The sequence below is a fragment of the Sapajus apella genome, unplaced genomic scaffold, assembly GCF_009761245.1.
Source record: "Sapajus apella isolate SASKATOON/1434 unplaced genomic scaffold, GSC_monkey_1.0 scaffold4, whole genome shotgun sequence".
NCBI lineage: Eukaryota > Metazoa > Chordata > Mammalia > Primates > Cebidae > Sapajus > Sapajus apella.
This window is the reverse complement of record NW_022436944.1, coordinates 12,996,261-13,013,007: the sequence shown is the minus strand read 5'-3', so window position 1 is coordinate 13,013,007 and position 16,747 is coordinate 12,996,261. Positions and strand designations below refer to the sequence as shown.

The 16,747-nt window shown below is 39.4% G+C and overlaps 1 protein-coding gene across 8 annotated transcripts in view; it reads right to left on the bottom strand.

The window, feature by feature from the left end:
- PLCH1 (phospholipase C eta 1) overlaps positions 1-16,747 on the bottom strand; it is a 239,344-nt gene that overhangs the window by 12,792 nt on the left and 209,805 nt on the right. For all 8 annotated transcript variants that reach the window (XM_032262656.1, XM_032262690.1, XM_032262716.1 and 5 more), the window contains 6 exons: positions 12,394-12,465; positions 9,191-9,282; positions 6,058-6,155; positions 3,076-3,255; positions 2,879-2,986; positions 1,471-1,595 (listed from right to left, as the gene is read on the bottom strand). In XM_032262656.1, coding sequence (XP_032118547.1) covers positions 1,471-1,595; positions 2,879-2,986; positions 3,076-3,255; positions 6,058-6,155; positions 9,191-9,282; positions 12,394-12,465 — 675 coding nt within the window. The remainder of the gene's footprint in view (positions 1-1,470; positions 1,596-2,878; positions 2,987-3,075; positions 3,256-6,057; positions 6,156-9,190; positions 9,283-12,393; positions 12,466-16,747) is intronic.

The window sequence follows — 16,747 nt, the reverse complement described above, 5'->3', positions numbered from 1 at the left end:
TTCACATGTACCCCAAAACCTAAAATGCAATAAAATAAATAAATGGGGGAAAAAAAAAAGAGAAAAAAAAAAAAAAAAGAAAATGTGGCACATATACACCATGGAATACTATGCAGCCATAAAAAAGGATGAGTTCATGTCTTTTGCAGGGACATGGATGAAGCTGGAAACCATCATTCTCAACAAACTAACACAAGAACATAAAACCAAACACCGCATGTTCTCACTCATAAGTGGGAGTTGAACAATGAGAACACATGAACACAGGGAGGGGAACATCACACATGGGCCTGTTGGGGGTTGGAAGTCTAGGGGAGGGACAGCATTAGGAGAAATATCTATTGTAGATGATGGGGTGACAGATGTAGCAAATCACCATGGCATGTGCATACCTATGTAACAAACCTGCACGTTCTGCACATGTACCCCAGAACTTAAAGTATAATAATAAAAAAAAAAGAAAGTAGAGTTCTGAAATAAAGTATTTATGATGGTACCAAATTGCAGAGCTCTGTGGTTTCCTTCCTTAAGATCAAAAAACAATAGTTTAACAGGCAGGAGTGACAAAGAGCCTGAAGTAATGGATCAGCTCCAGAAGGAAGGGCACGAGCACAGCAAAAGCTGTTATGTAGGGAGAAAACAGGGGCCAAGAAGGGATAATGGAAACAATGGGCTAAAAGCTCTGGAAAGAAAAGAGACTGTGGCCACAGATAATACCTTTTAAAATGCTACACAGGTACAGCAGATAATAATAAGAATCAGCACACAGCTGAGGAGCAGGTAGGTGGCTGATGTGCAGCAGGGAGAAGCATTGCAGGAGGAGAGGAGTGTGGATGGAGGTTAAGATATACTCTTAGGCAATGTTCCATTAATAATGAAATTGTCGACCAGGTGCGGTGGCTCATGCCTGTAATTCCAGCACTTTGGGAGGCTGAGGTGGGCAGATCACGAGGTCAGGAGATCAAGACCATCCTGGCCAACATGGTGAAACCCTGTCTCTACTAAAAATACAAAAATTAGCTGGGCACAGTGGCAGGCGTCTGTAATCCCAGCTACTTGGGAGGCTGAGGCAGGAGAATAGCTTGAATCAGGGAGTCTGAGGTTGCAGTGATCTGAGATTGTGCCACTGCACTCCAGCTTGGTGACAGAGCAAGACTCCATCTCAAAAAAAAAAATAATAATAAAAATAATAATAATAATGAAATTGTCCTTTGCACTCCAATTTTAGCAATGCCAGTGTCAATCTTAAATTGTGAATTCAAATGTGTGTACTCATGCCTTCAAAATAGACAATGGACTGCAGTACAGCAAGAACTGTGTGACTTACCAATAAATCGACTGATGTCTGATAAGCTGAGGTCAGTGCTCAGTTATTAACACACATATGGCTCTGAAGACATTTTGGATAAAATGTGAAGGCACTAAGATAATCACATAATTAACCACTTAGACACGTCATAGGCAACTTACCTCGCCTCGATCTCCAAACATGGAGTCTGGAGGTTTGGGGAGTTGCTGTCCACTGATAACTTTTAGGATGAGCTGCTTTTTAGGGTTGGCAGGAAGAGGATCACCAGAGAAAGGGTTGAAAGTACCTAGGCCAAGTAAAGTATAAGTTGGTAACATAAAAAGAAACACACATGCATGTATAGCTTAAGCTATAAACAAAGAAAAAACAATTGCTGAATTACAACTTTCTTAGAGCAAAGAAATTCTCACATAACTATCAGTGTAGCATAACTGTGGCTTTCATTAGAATCTATGTTTCCAAAGGCTAGTGGACTGGGCCAACTTAAAGCAAGTGCTCCAATGCAATGATCAATTGTGAAATGGAGGAAGAGAAGCATTTTGTTTGAACACCAGCAGCATAAAAAGAACAATTATATCAGCTTCAAATAATTTTCTAACCTAAACTATCTCAGGTATGAGTGAATATAGCAAACAAAAAGATCTGAAATTAAGTAAACAGCAGAGCCAGAAAACATGCAAAGTATAAAATCTTGAGGCTAATCCTATCAACAACTATTTTATCTGAATTGTTATAAATGCAATTTGGAAATTTAAAAAAATCATTTTAATGAGCAGAACCAAAAGAAAGTGTTGTTTCATCTAACAATTATTTATTTATTGAGATGGAGTCTCACTCTATAACCCAGGCTGGAGCACAATGGTGTGATCTCGACTCACTGTAACCTCTGCCTCCCAGGTTCCAGCAATTCTCCTGCTTCAACCTCCCAAGTAGCTAGGACTACAGGCATGCACCACTATGCCCAGCTAATTATGTATTTTTAGTAGAAATGGGGTTTTACCATGTTGGACAGGCTGGTCTCGAACTCCTGACAGGCTGGTCCTAACCTTAGGTGATCCTCCCACCTCAACCTCCTAAAGTGCTAGAATTACAGGGGTCAGCCATCGTGCCCAGCCTATCCTTTCTCTTTTGTTAGCACTGTTTTGTAATTGGACTACACTGAATAAAAGAGCTTGATAAAATTGTCTCATGTGGAATTGAAGCTTGCCAGCAAGTCACAAACTCACATTACTTAAGATAGTTTCTAAAAAATAGGGCTCAGACCTTAAAAAGCAGTCCAGCTTATATGGGGCACTGGATTTCAAATGATAACCCAATGCTATCCATGTCCCTCTTTCACACAAAACCTCTCAACATAACATTCTACACATCATGGCTAACCAAATATTAAGTCATTGTGACAAGAATTCTAATTTACAGTCAAACAGTTTAATCTATCTTTTTGAAAAAATATGTTGAAAAACTCTGGGGTATCACACTTTCTAAACAGCTTCTTTAATAAAGGTTGCCTGCATTTAGACTATGAAATTAATACACACCTGCATTTATGACTATGAAATTAATACACACCTTTGCACATTTGCTGGGGTTTGAGGACATAACCACAATTGCCATTTGTCTTGAATTTGGCTCGGTTTAGCTGCATCATTCGTCCTTCAGATTGATAATTCAATGCCACTGTGCAAGTTGAAAGTTGCAGAGAATTAGGCAAGATGGCAGGATAGTTAGGATACACAGAGAGCCACTCCTTCCCAAGGAATACACACCTAGCTGGCAGCCTGCGTTCCAGTAGGGGAGAGGGTTGAAGTTACTGGAATCAATTCGGTAGGCAGAGGGGTAAATCCTTGTGAGTTGCTTTTGGTTATAAATCATGAACTGCTCTGATTTTTGCTGAACTACCTGATGTGCTCTTGTTTCACTGAATGATAACACATTTCCTGTGGTTCCTGGCAGTTTTTAATAGAGAAAAAAGAAAAGTGAGAACTACAGCAAAAAAAACACCACTCACAAAAGACTTTATAATAACGTCAGATTATACCAATAACAAAAAGCAGAGCACTAGAGTGGATTCAACCAGAGTAGAGGCAGCTCCTCAACAAGAAAGACGCATAAAATTCCATTCTTAGGGTTCTTCTGCCATTTTCAGGCCAAATTAGAGCTGTGTGTCTTGCTCAAGTAGCTGTCTATTTCTGGGTCCCCTGTTCTTCCTAAGAATTTAATCATCCCACTAATTGATGTCTATCTGGCTAGCATTAAGGTAGAAAAAAATAACTTAAAAAGAATATCTTTGCCAAAGATATAGACAACCATGGAATAATACAACTATCTAAATAGCTTATTCCTGATAACAGGAAGACATTCATTGAAGGCATTCTTCTAAAAGGCATGCATGTAAAACATGTTTTAATAGTAACAATCAGGATCCAAAAAAACAAAGAAAAAAGAACAATTACAAAAATTAAAAGTTGACTTTTAAAGTTGATTTGAATAGAATTATGGAACAAGTCAAAACCTGTTTGGGGAAAGGAATAATAATAGAGAAAAAGAGGTCAAAAGCATTATAAAGGAATAAAAGTTTTAAGAACAAGGACAGTCATTCACCTAGCCATGCATATAAACTATGGAAAAAAGTAAAGGGAGGTAAAAGTACATGAAGCCTGTACGAAAGTCTCTTCCAGGACAATCATCAGGAGGAGTCCATCTGGACTCACAGAAGCTGCAAATCTGGGGGTCATAACGGAGTAAAACTCCAAACATTTAATATTCCGCTTGTCTTCAATCATACCTTTTGTACCCTATCTACACAGCCCCCACTATTCCCACTTTTTCACCAATCCCCCCCTACCCTATCCCCAAAATGACCACCGATATGTCCTCTGAATATGCTGGAAAAGACCAGCCCAGATAAAAAGACCCAAACTGACCAAGAGTCTCATTTTTATTCAACCCTAATAAGCTGAGTGTGTCTGAGCCCAGATGGTGAGATATGGTCCATGAAACCAAGGAGTTGAACCATATATGGCTTTGCTGAGCCAGCTGGGCCTGAGTCATATCTAGACTGTGCATGTTTATTAACACACACAGTTTCCCAGGGCCCCTGCGGTCCTTAGGGTTGGACACCCTTAGATGTTAGATGCTTCCCAACTGAAAATGATACTCCAGATTTAGAACAGTCAGGAATACAAGTTGTGGCAAAGAAATGAGAGGGTTACAGTTTTTAATGTGATGATGCTTCTAGTTTAGACTCTTTCCTTAAAGATACATGTTCATATTTTTAATTGATATAACCTCTTAACATAGTTTACATATCTCAACATACTAATATTGAACTTATTTGCAGATTTTGATGAGAGATGTTTTAAACATTATAGGAGAAAATATCTTTTTGACAAGCCTAATTCAGATGGAATAGGGCTATAATCAATACTACTGTTTTTTTCTGTCTCTCCACATAAATATGCACATCGCAGTATCATTAATATGACCTTGCTAATTAGGCACATATCAATTAGTACATTAATAGAGTTGAGTTGTATCACATTAGGATAAACCATGCATTCATTATCTAGTTTTCATTTTGGGGCTGGCAAAAAAATAAAAAAGATAAAAACAGCTTAAGTTCAAGAGCTAAAATGTACTCAAGATTAATTTTCATTAAGTTAGTAGGATTATGTTTTCCAAGGCATTTATTGGAAATTTTTGTTCCCTAAACCAAATATACCTTTAACTTAATGCAATCATTCCCTGAGTTTATTTTTGAGCTAAGGGCAATTATTATAAGAGTGTGTTGCTCACTTGCTGAGAATCCTACAGTTTCTCATGCTCTCACTTGTGAAATTCATTTAAATCTTATATAATTGTTACCATTTGAAGAAGGAATCAAGGCTAAAGGAAGAAATCTTTCTGCAAATAGCAAAAGATACATTTGTGGAGTGGGGGTTGGGTAGAGGAGATAAGAGAGAAGAATCCTGGAGGTTTGTGAGGACATAAGACTCACCACAATGCTGTTTTCCTTTCACTAAAACTTGTTGAGAAATTTGGAGATTGATTTACATTTCAGTTCCACTAAAATTAAAATTAGATGAAAAGCCACATGACAATAGGTTATTTCTGCAAGCATTCAGTAACTAAATGAAACAGAAGATAAAGAAGACAAGAGTAACTAGCAAGAGAGCCAAGGGTACAAATAGACGTGACTGGAATTTCTCAGCTCTGTGTGGCAACTGATAGGTGAAAAACAGTGGAGACAATGCTGCTGAGATTTCTGCTCTTTTTGTTAAAACTTCAATCTGGATTAAGCTATTTTCACCCAAGTCAAAACTTTCACTGAGAAAATACAGGGCTTTCCAAGGTGTGGTTTTAGCCAATCAATTGCTTCCTTTTTTTGGTCTTTCACATTTGGAATGGCCATCTGTGACCTGGTCCTGAAACCAGGCCTGCTCTTCACAGTTCAAGTGTTGCAGAAAGATCTTGCCCTGGTGAATTTCTTTTTATAGTAATCAAGTCCTCCTGGGCCCTGTGGGAAACTTCTCTGGCCTCTAGTCAATCAGGCAACCATAGAAATCAGTAGAACCCTCCATATGAACTCAACACTATAGCAGCAGTGAATTTCCTGACACTCAAATTGGTTTCTACATAGTCCCAAAAATGTGTATTGATAATCAGATTAACAAAAGTTCATTAACAACTGAAAAATAAAGGTCAAGAATATTTATCCAGAGCAGAAGGAGAAAACTCCCAGTCCTTACCATCATCCACAATGTCCTGGGCGGCCACGGAGTTTGTGTACACAACCAAATCAGAGAGTTCTCGGCAGAGCTTCATGGTTTTCCTTCGGCGACCCAGTCTGTGAAGTACACACATAGGATGCATGACACTTGTGAGTTGAAAGAGGTTTGGGTTCTTGGTTATCCCACTTTCCTTATTTAAGACAATGATTTAATAGGAAGTATCTGTCCCAGGTCTGAAGGGAGCCAGGATTAGAACCAAGTGTGATTCCTGGTTCAGTACTCTTTCCACCACAAAATCCTACTACAGTAGCCCCTCCCCACCCCCCGCCTTATCCTCAGTTTCCCTTTCCAGGGTTTCATTTGCCCACATAGCCGGGTGTGGTGGTACACACCTGTCTAAAAATATTAACCATGGCTCAAAAATATTAAGTGAAAATTTTCAGAAATAAACAATTCATGAGATTTTTTCTTTGAGACAGAGTCTTGCTCTGTTGCCCAGGCTGGAGTGCAGTGGGGCAATCTCAGTTCACTGCAACCTCCACCTCCCTGGTTCAAGTGATTCTCCTGCCTCAGGCTCCTGAGTAGCTAGAATAACAGGCATGCGCCACCATACCTGGCTTATTTTTTGTATTTTTGTTTTTGAGATGGAATCTTGTTCTGTCACCCAAGCTGGAGTGCAGTGGCACAATCTTGGTTCACTGCAACCTCTGCCTCCCAGGTTTAAGCAATTCTCCTGTCTCAGCCTCCTGAGTAGCTGGGACTACAGGTGCATGCCACCACACCATACTGGTTAATTGTTTGTATTTTTAGTAGAGACAGGATGGGGTTTCACCATGTTGGCCAGGATGGTCTTGAACTCCCGACCTCGGCCTCCCAAAGTGCTAGGATTGCAGATGTGAGCCACCATGACCGGCCATGAGGTTTTTTGTTTTGTTTTGTTTTGTTTTGTTTTTTGAGACAGAGCCTGTTGCCAGGCTGGAGTGCAGTGAGTGGTGTGATCTCAGCTCACTGCAACCTCCGCCTCCTGGGTTCAAGAGATTTCCCTGCCCCAGCCTCCCAAGTAGTTGGGACTACAGTGCATGCCACCACACCTGGCTAATTTTCTTGTATTTTAGTAGAGACGCACTTTCACCACGATGGCAGGATGGTCTCTATCTCCTGACCTCGTGATCCACCCACCTCAGTCTCCCAAAGTGCTGGGATTACAGGCATGAGCCACTGCATCTGACCTACTTTCTTCTTTATACTTTTTCTATATTCTCCACCTTTTTTAAAGCAAACATTCATTGCTTTATTTAGTGCTGTTTTTATCTTAGATATTTCCTACAAACCACTCCTAGGATCTGATCTGCAACCTTACAAATTGTGCCACCACTCTCTATCACAGTCAATTCCTCCACAGACCATCATATTCCCCTCACATACGTACTTTTCTCCAAACATAACTACCAAAAACAAACCTAAACTTTAGTGCTCAATTAAACTTTATATTTGAGCTCCAATAGAATATCTATACATAAAATGATAACTAATTAGGAAGGGCAGATGTATGTGGTCTCTACTCTAGGGAACAGAATTAACATGTATTATTGTCTGCCTTTTTGGTTATGAGTATCCTAGTGGGTGTGAAGAGGTATTTTGGGTTATAAGTATCCTAATGGGTGTGAAGAGGTACTTCATTGTAGTTTTGATTTATATTTCCCTAATGACTAACAATGTTGAGCACCTTTTCATGTGTTTATTGGCCATTTGTATGTCTTCTTTTGTGAGGTTTGTTTTTGATAGCTAGATGTTACCCTATAGGAGAAAAGTGTGCATGTGAAGGCAATGTGATGGTCTGCTGAGAACTTTACTGTGGTAAAAATCAATAGAAAAAAGAATGCATGCTCCTTCTTTACCATATAATTAAGAAATTCTACAGCCACTGGTGAAAATCTGATTTTGTGAAGGCTAATGATTATAAATCAGTGTGAAGTCATGCCTAGAAATTATAAGTAAAACTGGAAGACACTCTGTGATAGGGACAAATTCTATACAAAGTTAACTCTTTTTAATCTTCATCCTGGAGGTGCATTAGGTTACTGAAGTCCCAAAAGGACATCATCATAGATGCTCAGGTTCTGATAACTTTTATGGGAAAATCTATAATTGACACTAAGCAGCATGCAAAATTATTTCATGTGATACCTGCACTGATGTCTCCTTTGCACATATTAAGGTTATTGTAGCTTTCCTCAAACACTGCCTTTCCCCTCGATATATGTGTCAGAGTTAAGCCTTTCTCAAACTTATAAATGACAGCAGTCACAGCAGAGGTCTCCCAGAAGGTGATCCTATTTTTTTCTTGTTATCCTTACTGTAGCTACATATTCAATTTTCTGTTCCCTATAGTAGGGACCACATACATCTCCTCTGCCCTTCTAACTAGTCACTATTTTATATATAGATATTCTGTTGGAGCACAAATATAAATTTTAATTGAACACTAAATTTTATTCCTGCAGGGGTTCTATGCTTCTAATTTCATTTTTCAATAAAGGCAAAAGTGTGTGTATGTATTTTTATCTATCTAATATATATAATTTACATTTCTTTGTCAATATTATGGTATAAACAAACTGCCAGGAACTCCTGTAATGAAACATGTGTCATGATCTGGATTCTGAAAATATGGTCATGTTACTCATCACAAATACTATGGGCAATAAAAAAACAAAACAAACAAAAAACAAGGTTGTTTGAATACTTATTTAATTGGGCCAGAGCTTACAGCGCTGATTAGTTTAATTCCTTCAATCCTTACAATGACTCTAAGGGACAGATACAATCAGGAGCCAAACTTGTCCCATGCTAAAGTTGGTAAGTGGAGAAACAAGAATTTGACGCCTGGCTGATTTTAGATTCTCCCTCCCTCTTCTCTGAAGATACCTTTCACTTGACAACTGCTGCAGCTAACATTTATAAAGAGCTCATTATGTGCCAGGAACAGTACTAAGTTCCCTACATATATTATTTCATATCCAGCTGATCCTCACATGTTCTACAGCACAGAGTACTTTTCTTCTGATCCAATTCTCTGGACATGTACTAGAAAAATGACTAAGCTGACAAGGATGGATTGTGAGCAGGAAACATGGAGATGCTTTTTTACCTGTACAGCTGGCCACCCTCCTTGCCAGGATTCTGCTGTGCGTCTTCCTCATCATCAGTACTGTAAGATTTAGACCGTGATTTTGTAGTTTTCTGCCAGAAAAATCAAAACAAACTTAACAAAGTCACTGTATCAAGTATATCTACAATATACAGAGAATGAGCTGGGCTTTAAAATGCACATGTGCACAAGCATAATAGCTTGGAGGGGAAAAAATGACCAAATATTGCAGTTTGCTTCACCATTAATAACAAGCATACCTAAGGCCATATTTACGTTAACATATTAATGCAAAACTAAGAGCTTCATGCTCAGAAGCTGATTTCAAAGACACATAAAGTTGATGTATTAGAAAGACTTTATTAGTCATGTATTTTGAAGGTTTCTACTAGGGGTAGAGTCAAAGTTGCAGTATCCATTCAAATGATTATAAGGGACAAAATGCCTTTTTGTATAGGAAGCTCACTATTAATAAATTATAAAAGGCACATTTGGTTTTTTAAAAAAGGATATGCAGTAACTTTTCAAAAAAATAAGGCCAGGCGCGAGGGCTCGTGCCTGTAATTCCAGCACTTTGGAAGGCTGAGGCGGGTGGATCAGCTGGGGTCACAAATTCAAGACCAGCCTGGCCAAAAAATGGTGAAATCCCATCTCTACTAAAAATACAAAAATTAGTCAGTGTGGTGGCAGGTGCCTATAATCCCAACTACTTGGGAGGCTGAGGCAGGAGAATCACTTGAACCCAGAAGGTGGAGGTTGTAGTGAGCCGAGATCCCATCATTGCACTCCAGCATGGGCAACAAAAGTGAAACTCCATCTCTAAATTAATAAATAAACAATACAAATGATGCAGAAGGACCACCCCAATAGTTGCAGAAAACCTTGCCACCAAAAATACAAACAAAGGTAAGAAGTTTTGACAGAGTACCCTGGACATTGGGAACGTGGCTCAGAAAGAGAAAGGGACTCCATCCCTGAATTAACATAGGACCATGGCACCTTCTAGATTTTCTCATGGTTCCTCCAACCTCACCCGCCCTCCAAATCAAACAAGCTACACTGTTGGCCTAAGCACACTGAACGTCTCTCTATTGCACTGACAGTGAGGTGCCAGTTCAGATTACTTAAACAGTCTTTAGGGGTGAACATTTTGGTTTTTTTCAATATTTTGTGATAATGACTAATCTGACCAGTCTACTAATAAATTATCTCACTGATGGGTAGGAAATTCTAGATATGACATTCCTTAAAGTAGAAGAAATGGCCTTACAGAAACCTCATGTATAATGTAAAGTTCATCATCTAATAAAAATTTATTGTGTAAGTTTTACTGTCAAACAGCTAATCTGTCCAATAGACGCCAGATTAGTGTAACTTTTTTTTTTTTTTTTTACTATTTTATTGAAGTGTAACATACAGTTAGAAGAGTACGCCAGTCATAGGCGTACAGGTTGATGTCTTTCACCAATCAAAAACCACACACATGAGGAAACAGAATATTATCTGTCCCCCAAAGCCTTCTGATCCTCCAATTCTATCATTCTTTTGTCTGTGAAGGTAATACCTATTGTGATTTCTACTCTATAGGGTTTTTTGCCTGGTTTTGAATTTAATATCAATGGAATCAAACTGTATGTACTCTCTTGGGACTGGTTTATTTTGCTCAACATCATATTTATAAAGGTCATCATATTTCACAGTTATAATTTTGTCATTTTTATACTTAATTATTTTCTTATGTGACTACACCACAATTTTTATTCATTCTATTATCAATGGACATTTTTATTCATTCTATTAAAAATGGACATTTGTACTATTTACTCTTTATACTTTTACCAATGCCAATATAAATATTGTCATTTCTGTCTTTTTGTTGTTGTTGTTGTTGTTGTTAGACAGAGTTTCACTCTTGTCACCCAGGCTGTAGTGCAGTGGCTTGACCTCAACTCACTGCAACCTCTGCCTCCCAGGTTCAAGCAGTTCTCGTGCCTCAGCCTCCTGAGGAGCTGGGATTACAGGTGACCACCATCACACCCAGCTAGTTTTTGTATTTTTAGTAGAGGTGGGGTTTCACCATGTTGGCTAGACTGGTTTTGAAAACCTGACCTTGGGTGATCCACCCACCTCGGCCTCCCAACGTGCTGGGATTAAAGGTGTGAGCCGTGGTGCCCAGCCTATTTCTGTCTTTTGACATATACCCTAGCAATAGAACTGCTAAGTCATAATACACAGTGCAGCTTTAGCAGATACTGTGAAATAGTGGGCCAAAGTAGTTGCACAAATATGCACAACCATAATGAGGAAATAAGCAGTGTATGAGAGTTCAAGTTCTTCATTCTCACTAACAATTGGTTCTTGCCATCTTTTAATGTTATCTATTGTGGTGGGTATATATGGAATCACACAGTCATTTTAAATTGTATTTCCCAGATGACTGACAAGGGTAAATCCCTTTTCTTTATTAGTAATTTGGGTATCTTCTTTTGTGAAGTGCCTGTTTAAGTCTTTTGTCCACCTTTTAGAAATTAGGTTGCCTATTCTTTTGTTGATTTATAGGAGCTATTTATATATTCAGTATAGAATATATAATACACACAAATTTTAATAACACATATCCATTATGTATTGGATAAGCATATTTAAGATGTTAAATACAGTATTTGGATATCTTATTGGATATGTCTATTCAAAATATTCTTTTGCAGTATGCAACTTGCTTTTTGATATTGTTAATGCGTAGATGTTCTTACATTTTAAAGTAGTTTAAACATCAGTCTTTTTCTTTGCTGACATCCTGTTTAAGAAATCTTCAAGTCACATGTGGTGGCTCACGTCTGTAATCCCAGCACTTTGGGAGGCTGAGGTGGGTGGATCATGAGGTCAGGAGTTCAAGTTCAGTCTGGCCAAAATGGTGAAACCCTGACTCTACTAAAAATACATAAATTAGCTAGGCGTGGTAGCACACGCCTGTAGTCCCAGCTATTTGGGAGGCTCAGGCAGGAGAATCGCTTGAACCTGGGAGGCAGAGGTTGCAGTGAGCCGAGATCACGGCACTGCACTTCACTGGCGATACAGTGAGACTCCCTCTCAAAAAAAAAAAACCATTTCAGCTATTCCAAGGTCATGATGATATTCTCCTGTTACCTGTCAGAATCTTTAAATTAACTGAATTATGCATATTTATCACTCTTAACTCATACCTTATGTTTTCCAAAGTTGGTCATGAGGGATCGTCCATGCGATTTCTTTCCACTTTCCTTTACATCTGGACTCTGAGTAAATAAAAGTATAATGTAACTATTTATCTTCCTTGCTTTTGTCTTTTTCCTTAGTTCTGGTGAAATGGCAAGGGGGCCCTCTCTTCTCTTCTGTTTGCCTCCAGGTGGGAAACAAGCAGACTTCACTCATTTCCTCCTGCTCCACATTCCACTACCACAAAGGTGGCTCTGCCGGCCTTGGAAGGGGAAATATTGGCATGGAGAGGTGGATGCCAGCCAAAACGCAGCAGCTGCCTGTACCTTCCCAAAGCTGAGGTCAAGGGCTCTCAGCAGTGTGCAGGTGTGCTGGCCCTCACGGCACCTGTTCACCAGGCTCTCTACAGCACAGGATGTGATCTTTTAAATGTTCTGAGTGGGGTTAAGTTATTTTCAGTTAAGTGAAGACTCAGTTTTGGAAAATGACCAAAAGTCATTAGCAGCCAATTCTGTTTAATAAAGAAAGTGGACCACATTGACTAAACAGTGCTATGTGGAATTTTAAAACATTATAAATAAATAAAATCCAAGGATATCTATGAGATAATAAGATTGTTTTTATTTGTTTAAAGTAAACCAAACAAAGCTTATCTCTCTGTTGAAATAATTCCTTCTGTCATGGGCACTGGAAAGAGGTATTGTAGCCTCTGAATTTTTCCTCTCATGAGTTAATTTTCCAGTTAGAGATGCTGAGCCAACTCTCTTTCTTGGAACCTATGTCTCATTAGGGAACAGAAAAGCCACCTGCTAAGGGGGTTTATGCTCTTATTTATTTGTCATCCCTAAAAATATGTTAGGTATTCATTATTCACGACTTGGTATCAAGGAGAGACCAGTAGGCCCCACCTGACCAGGACGCCAGCTAAGCAGAGAAGAAACAGAGGTAACCACATAAATAGAATAAATGTGGGTGAGCAAAAACACTTACGACCAAAAGGCTGGGAAGGGCATCTGTATATGCCCATAGATGCTAATCAAAGATGCAAGTAGGGGTGGGAAAAGGTTGAGTGGAGTCCAAGAATTGGTTGGCGAAAGAGCAGTTCAGAAATGCTGGAGGATTAATGGTGAGGGGTTTACAAGGTGATTGATGTTTGGTAACTGTTGACTGGTTTATGTATGTTTATTGTTTTTGGAGATCTATTAATGTGGATTCATTAAATGTTCAAAAACTGGAATCAAGATCAAGAAGGTAGCTGTATGTGGTCACAGATGTAGCACTGCTCTCCAAGTTAGAAGACCCAGTTCTGCCACCAACTAGCTACATGTCCTTTGGCAAGCCCCTTCTATTGGTCTGTTTTTTTTTAAATCTGTGAAATGGACCAATTAATCTGTGAGTTCCTTTCTATTTTTAGTAACCCATCTATTGGTAGGGAGGCCATGCCATTTAGTGTCCAAAACAGAACGCTTTAAAAATAAAATGAGACTCTTTTAATAATTATGCCGGGACAACAGGTACAAAGCACGGCTATCACTGGCAAATTGAGGTAAATGTCACCCTATTTAGTAGGCACCTACTATACCCTAAGAATAATGCTAATTGCATTACAAATATTTTCATTTACTATGCATAACCAACCCTGGAAATAAGCATGATTAAAATCCCAATTTTATGGAAAAGAAAAACAGAAATACAGTGAAGTTAGATTATACGGCCAAAGTTACAAAGCTTTTTGGTGATAAAACAGGATTCTGCCTCACTGCAAGTCTTCTCTCTGGCTTCCTTCCACTTCCCCAACATTTTCTGCTCCATTCTCACTCTCTTCATGTAGGAAATAGATATCTACAAATACCTATCTCCAACTTTGACCTCTCCTTGAGCATCAGCACATCTTTCACTGAATTAACAAGACATTGTCCTAGGAACTTGGTAGGTACATAAGGGAAGAGCAAACAGGAGAGATGCACTCTGTACTTACTGGGCTTGCAGTCTAATAGTAGAGGCAATCAATCACAACACACTGTCACAAGAATACAATGGGGAGAGCTTAGGGCACTGTGGGGTGGTAGAGGGAGACTATCTCCCTGGACTTGAGAATTAAGAACTTCCAAGGGGGCATGATATAAAAGCTGAAGCCTAAAGGTGATTTGAAGTTATCTATGTGAAATAGGGAAGAGGAAGTGTATTATGGCCAAGAAAAAAAGCCAACACAAAAGCCATGGGGTAAGAGCATGGCACAGGAAATGAAGAAAGTGGAGGCGTGCACGTGTGGATTTATACACATGCACACTCTGTGGCTGTCACTGCTAGGAACCAGAACAGGAAGAAAGGCTCTTATGGGCTATTATCTCTGAATTTGAGCATTATCTGCCAAACTATGAGGAGCCCTGAGATGTTGAGGAGCCAGGAGAGTGTTGGAAACAGAATGACATGACCAGATGCACATTTCCGAACTATCACTATGGCAGTGGTGTGAATGAGACATTAAAGGGAGTGGGGCAGGGCAGCTGAGAGCTGGAAAAGCCCATTTAGGAACTTGTTAAGGTTATCCTGGCAGCAGCGGTCCAGATGTAACAAAAGGTGCAGATTCAAGAACTCTCAAGAACCATTTCTCCTGACTACCAAGTTCTTCCAGCCTGAAGGCGAATTTCATTTTCACTTTTCTTCAGGGCTCCGCAGGAAAAAGACAGCAGAAGTAGAAACCAATCCTGCACTGCTGATGGATGGTCCAGAAAAGTAGAAGCTGGAGTGGCGTGTGCCCAGAGCCACACTCAGCACACTGTCAGCTTTGGATTTAAACCGACATATGTATTTGGCACAGATGGACTCGTCTCAACAGTACCTTGCCTTAGCTTGCCCAGTGAACCAAAACCATATTTTAAAAACACAGCAGTATTAAAAAACCTCAAAAATTAGTTAAATGAAGATGATTTTTGTTACACTAGCTCTCTAAAATGTTTGGTTCTCTTACCATTTTACCTGATGGAGAATTGTCATTAGAATCTCTTCAATGAATAGCAAAAGATACAGGGGTTTAATTTGTTTCTTCCAAAATATCCAAGCCTTATGGTTGTGTTTCCAATTAGCATAACCTAGGATGGAGCAAAGACTTCTCCAAATGCATAAGGGAAGTGACTGGCCCAGATAAGCCAATGAGAGTTCACTAAGGACAAGAAGCAGAATCAAGACGAGCTAAACAATTGTGATCTTACAGGTACTTGTGGTGTTGAAAATAGATGGCTGGAGGCGAGGAGGGTAAGAAGATTATTACTATTTATAGAAATTATTAAGAAAATCCAGAATTATATGGTTAACTATAAGGTCAATAATGCTGTCATTGACCTTTTGGTTGTTGCCAGTATTCCATCTGCCCCTCTAACTTGCAGCTTGAGAGGAGCTGACCTTGACAAGAGCTTCAGAGGTAAGTTCTCACTGGCATTAGCAAGCCAGTATTACTCTATACTCTGGCCAAGTACTGTTTCAGGAAGGACACCTACCCACAGCCACTGTGATTAGCTTAGGGGTAGGCACATGAACTAGGTTAACAAAACTCTCATTTGTTAGTTGGGGCAAATATGTTGTCTGAATCTCTCTGGATATGGAACAAAAAACAGGTAGTTCACGGGCCTGCTGCAGTCATCTCACAACCATCATGGACAGGAGAACCAGACTTGAGATGACACTAATAGCATGATAGGTAGAGCAAAAAGATAGGTCTATGATGACACCACTGGGCCTCTGGATTAAACCTACCCCAAAGGCCAATCTGCAAATAAATTTTGCCACTTACCAAACCCAGCATCTTCCTAATCATTGAAGCCATTTTGAATTAGGATTTCTATGTTTAGAAACTAAATGGACCTGAGGGACAGCCCAGTAGTTGGATGACTAGCCTTGTGTAGGGTCCAGAGGGCAACCATCAATGCAAAGTGATCACCTAGGATCCAAGGGTGGTCACCCCCTTGTGATCTTCCCTCTTCCTGAGGAGCCCTCAGCCCTGAAAGACAGGTGGTAGTAGCAGGGAAGGCAGACATCTAATGAATGTGGAGACGTGGGAAGGTGAAGGACATGGTGGGCTGAAACTTCTTCCCCAACCTCAGCATGCATTGGGAAGATGAGTCCAGTAACACTGAGCTTTGTCCTGAAGGTCCAAGTGAAGCAGTATTTGAATCATTTCTACCTCCACTCATTCCACTTTTAACTATTTCTCATATCATTTTTTGCAATAGGAGAGTTTCATTTCTCAAGCAAAATGAGGACAGAAATAAAAGAAGTTGGAGAAGCATTTCACAAATGATTAGAAACAAAGTAAGAGATGCTTTCTTTTTCCTTTTGAAGGATAAGTATAAGAAGGAATCATAT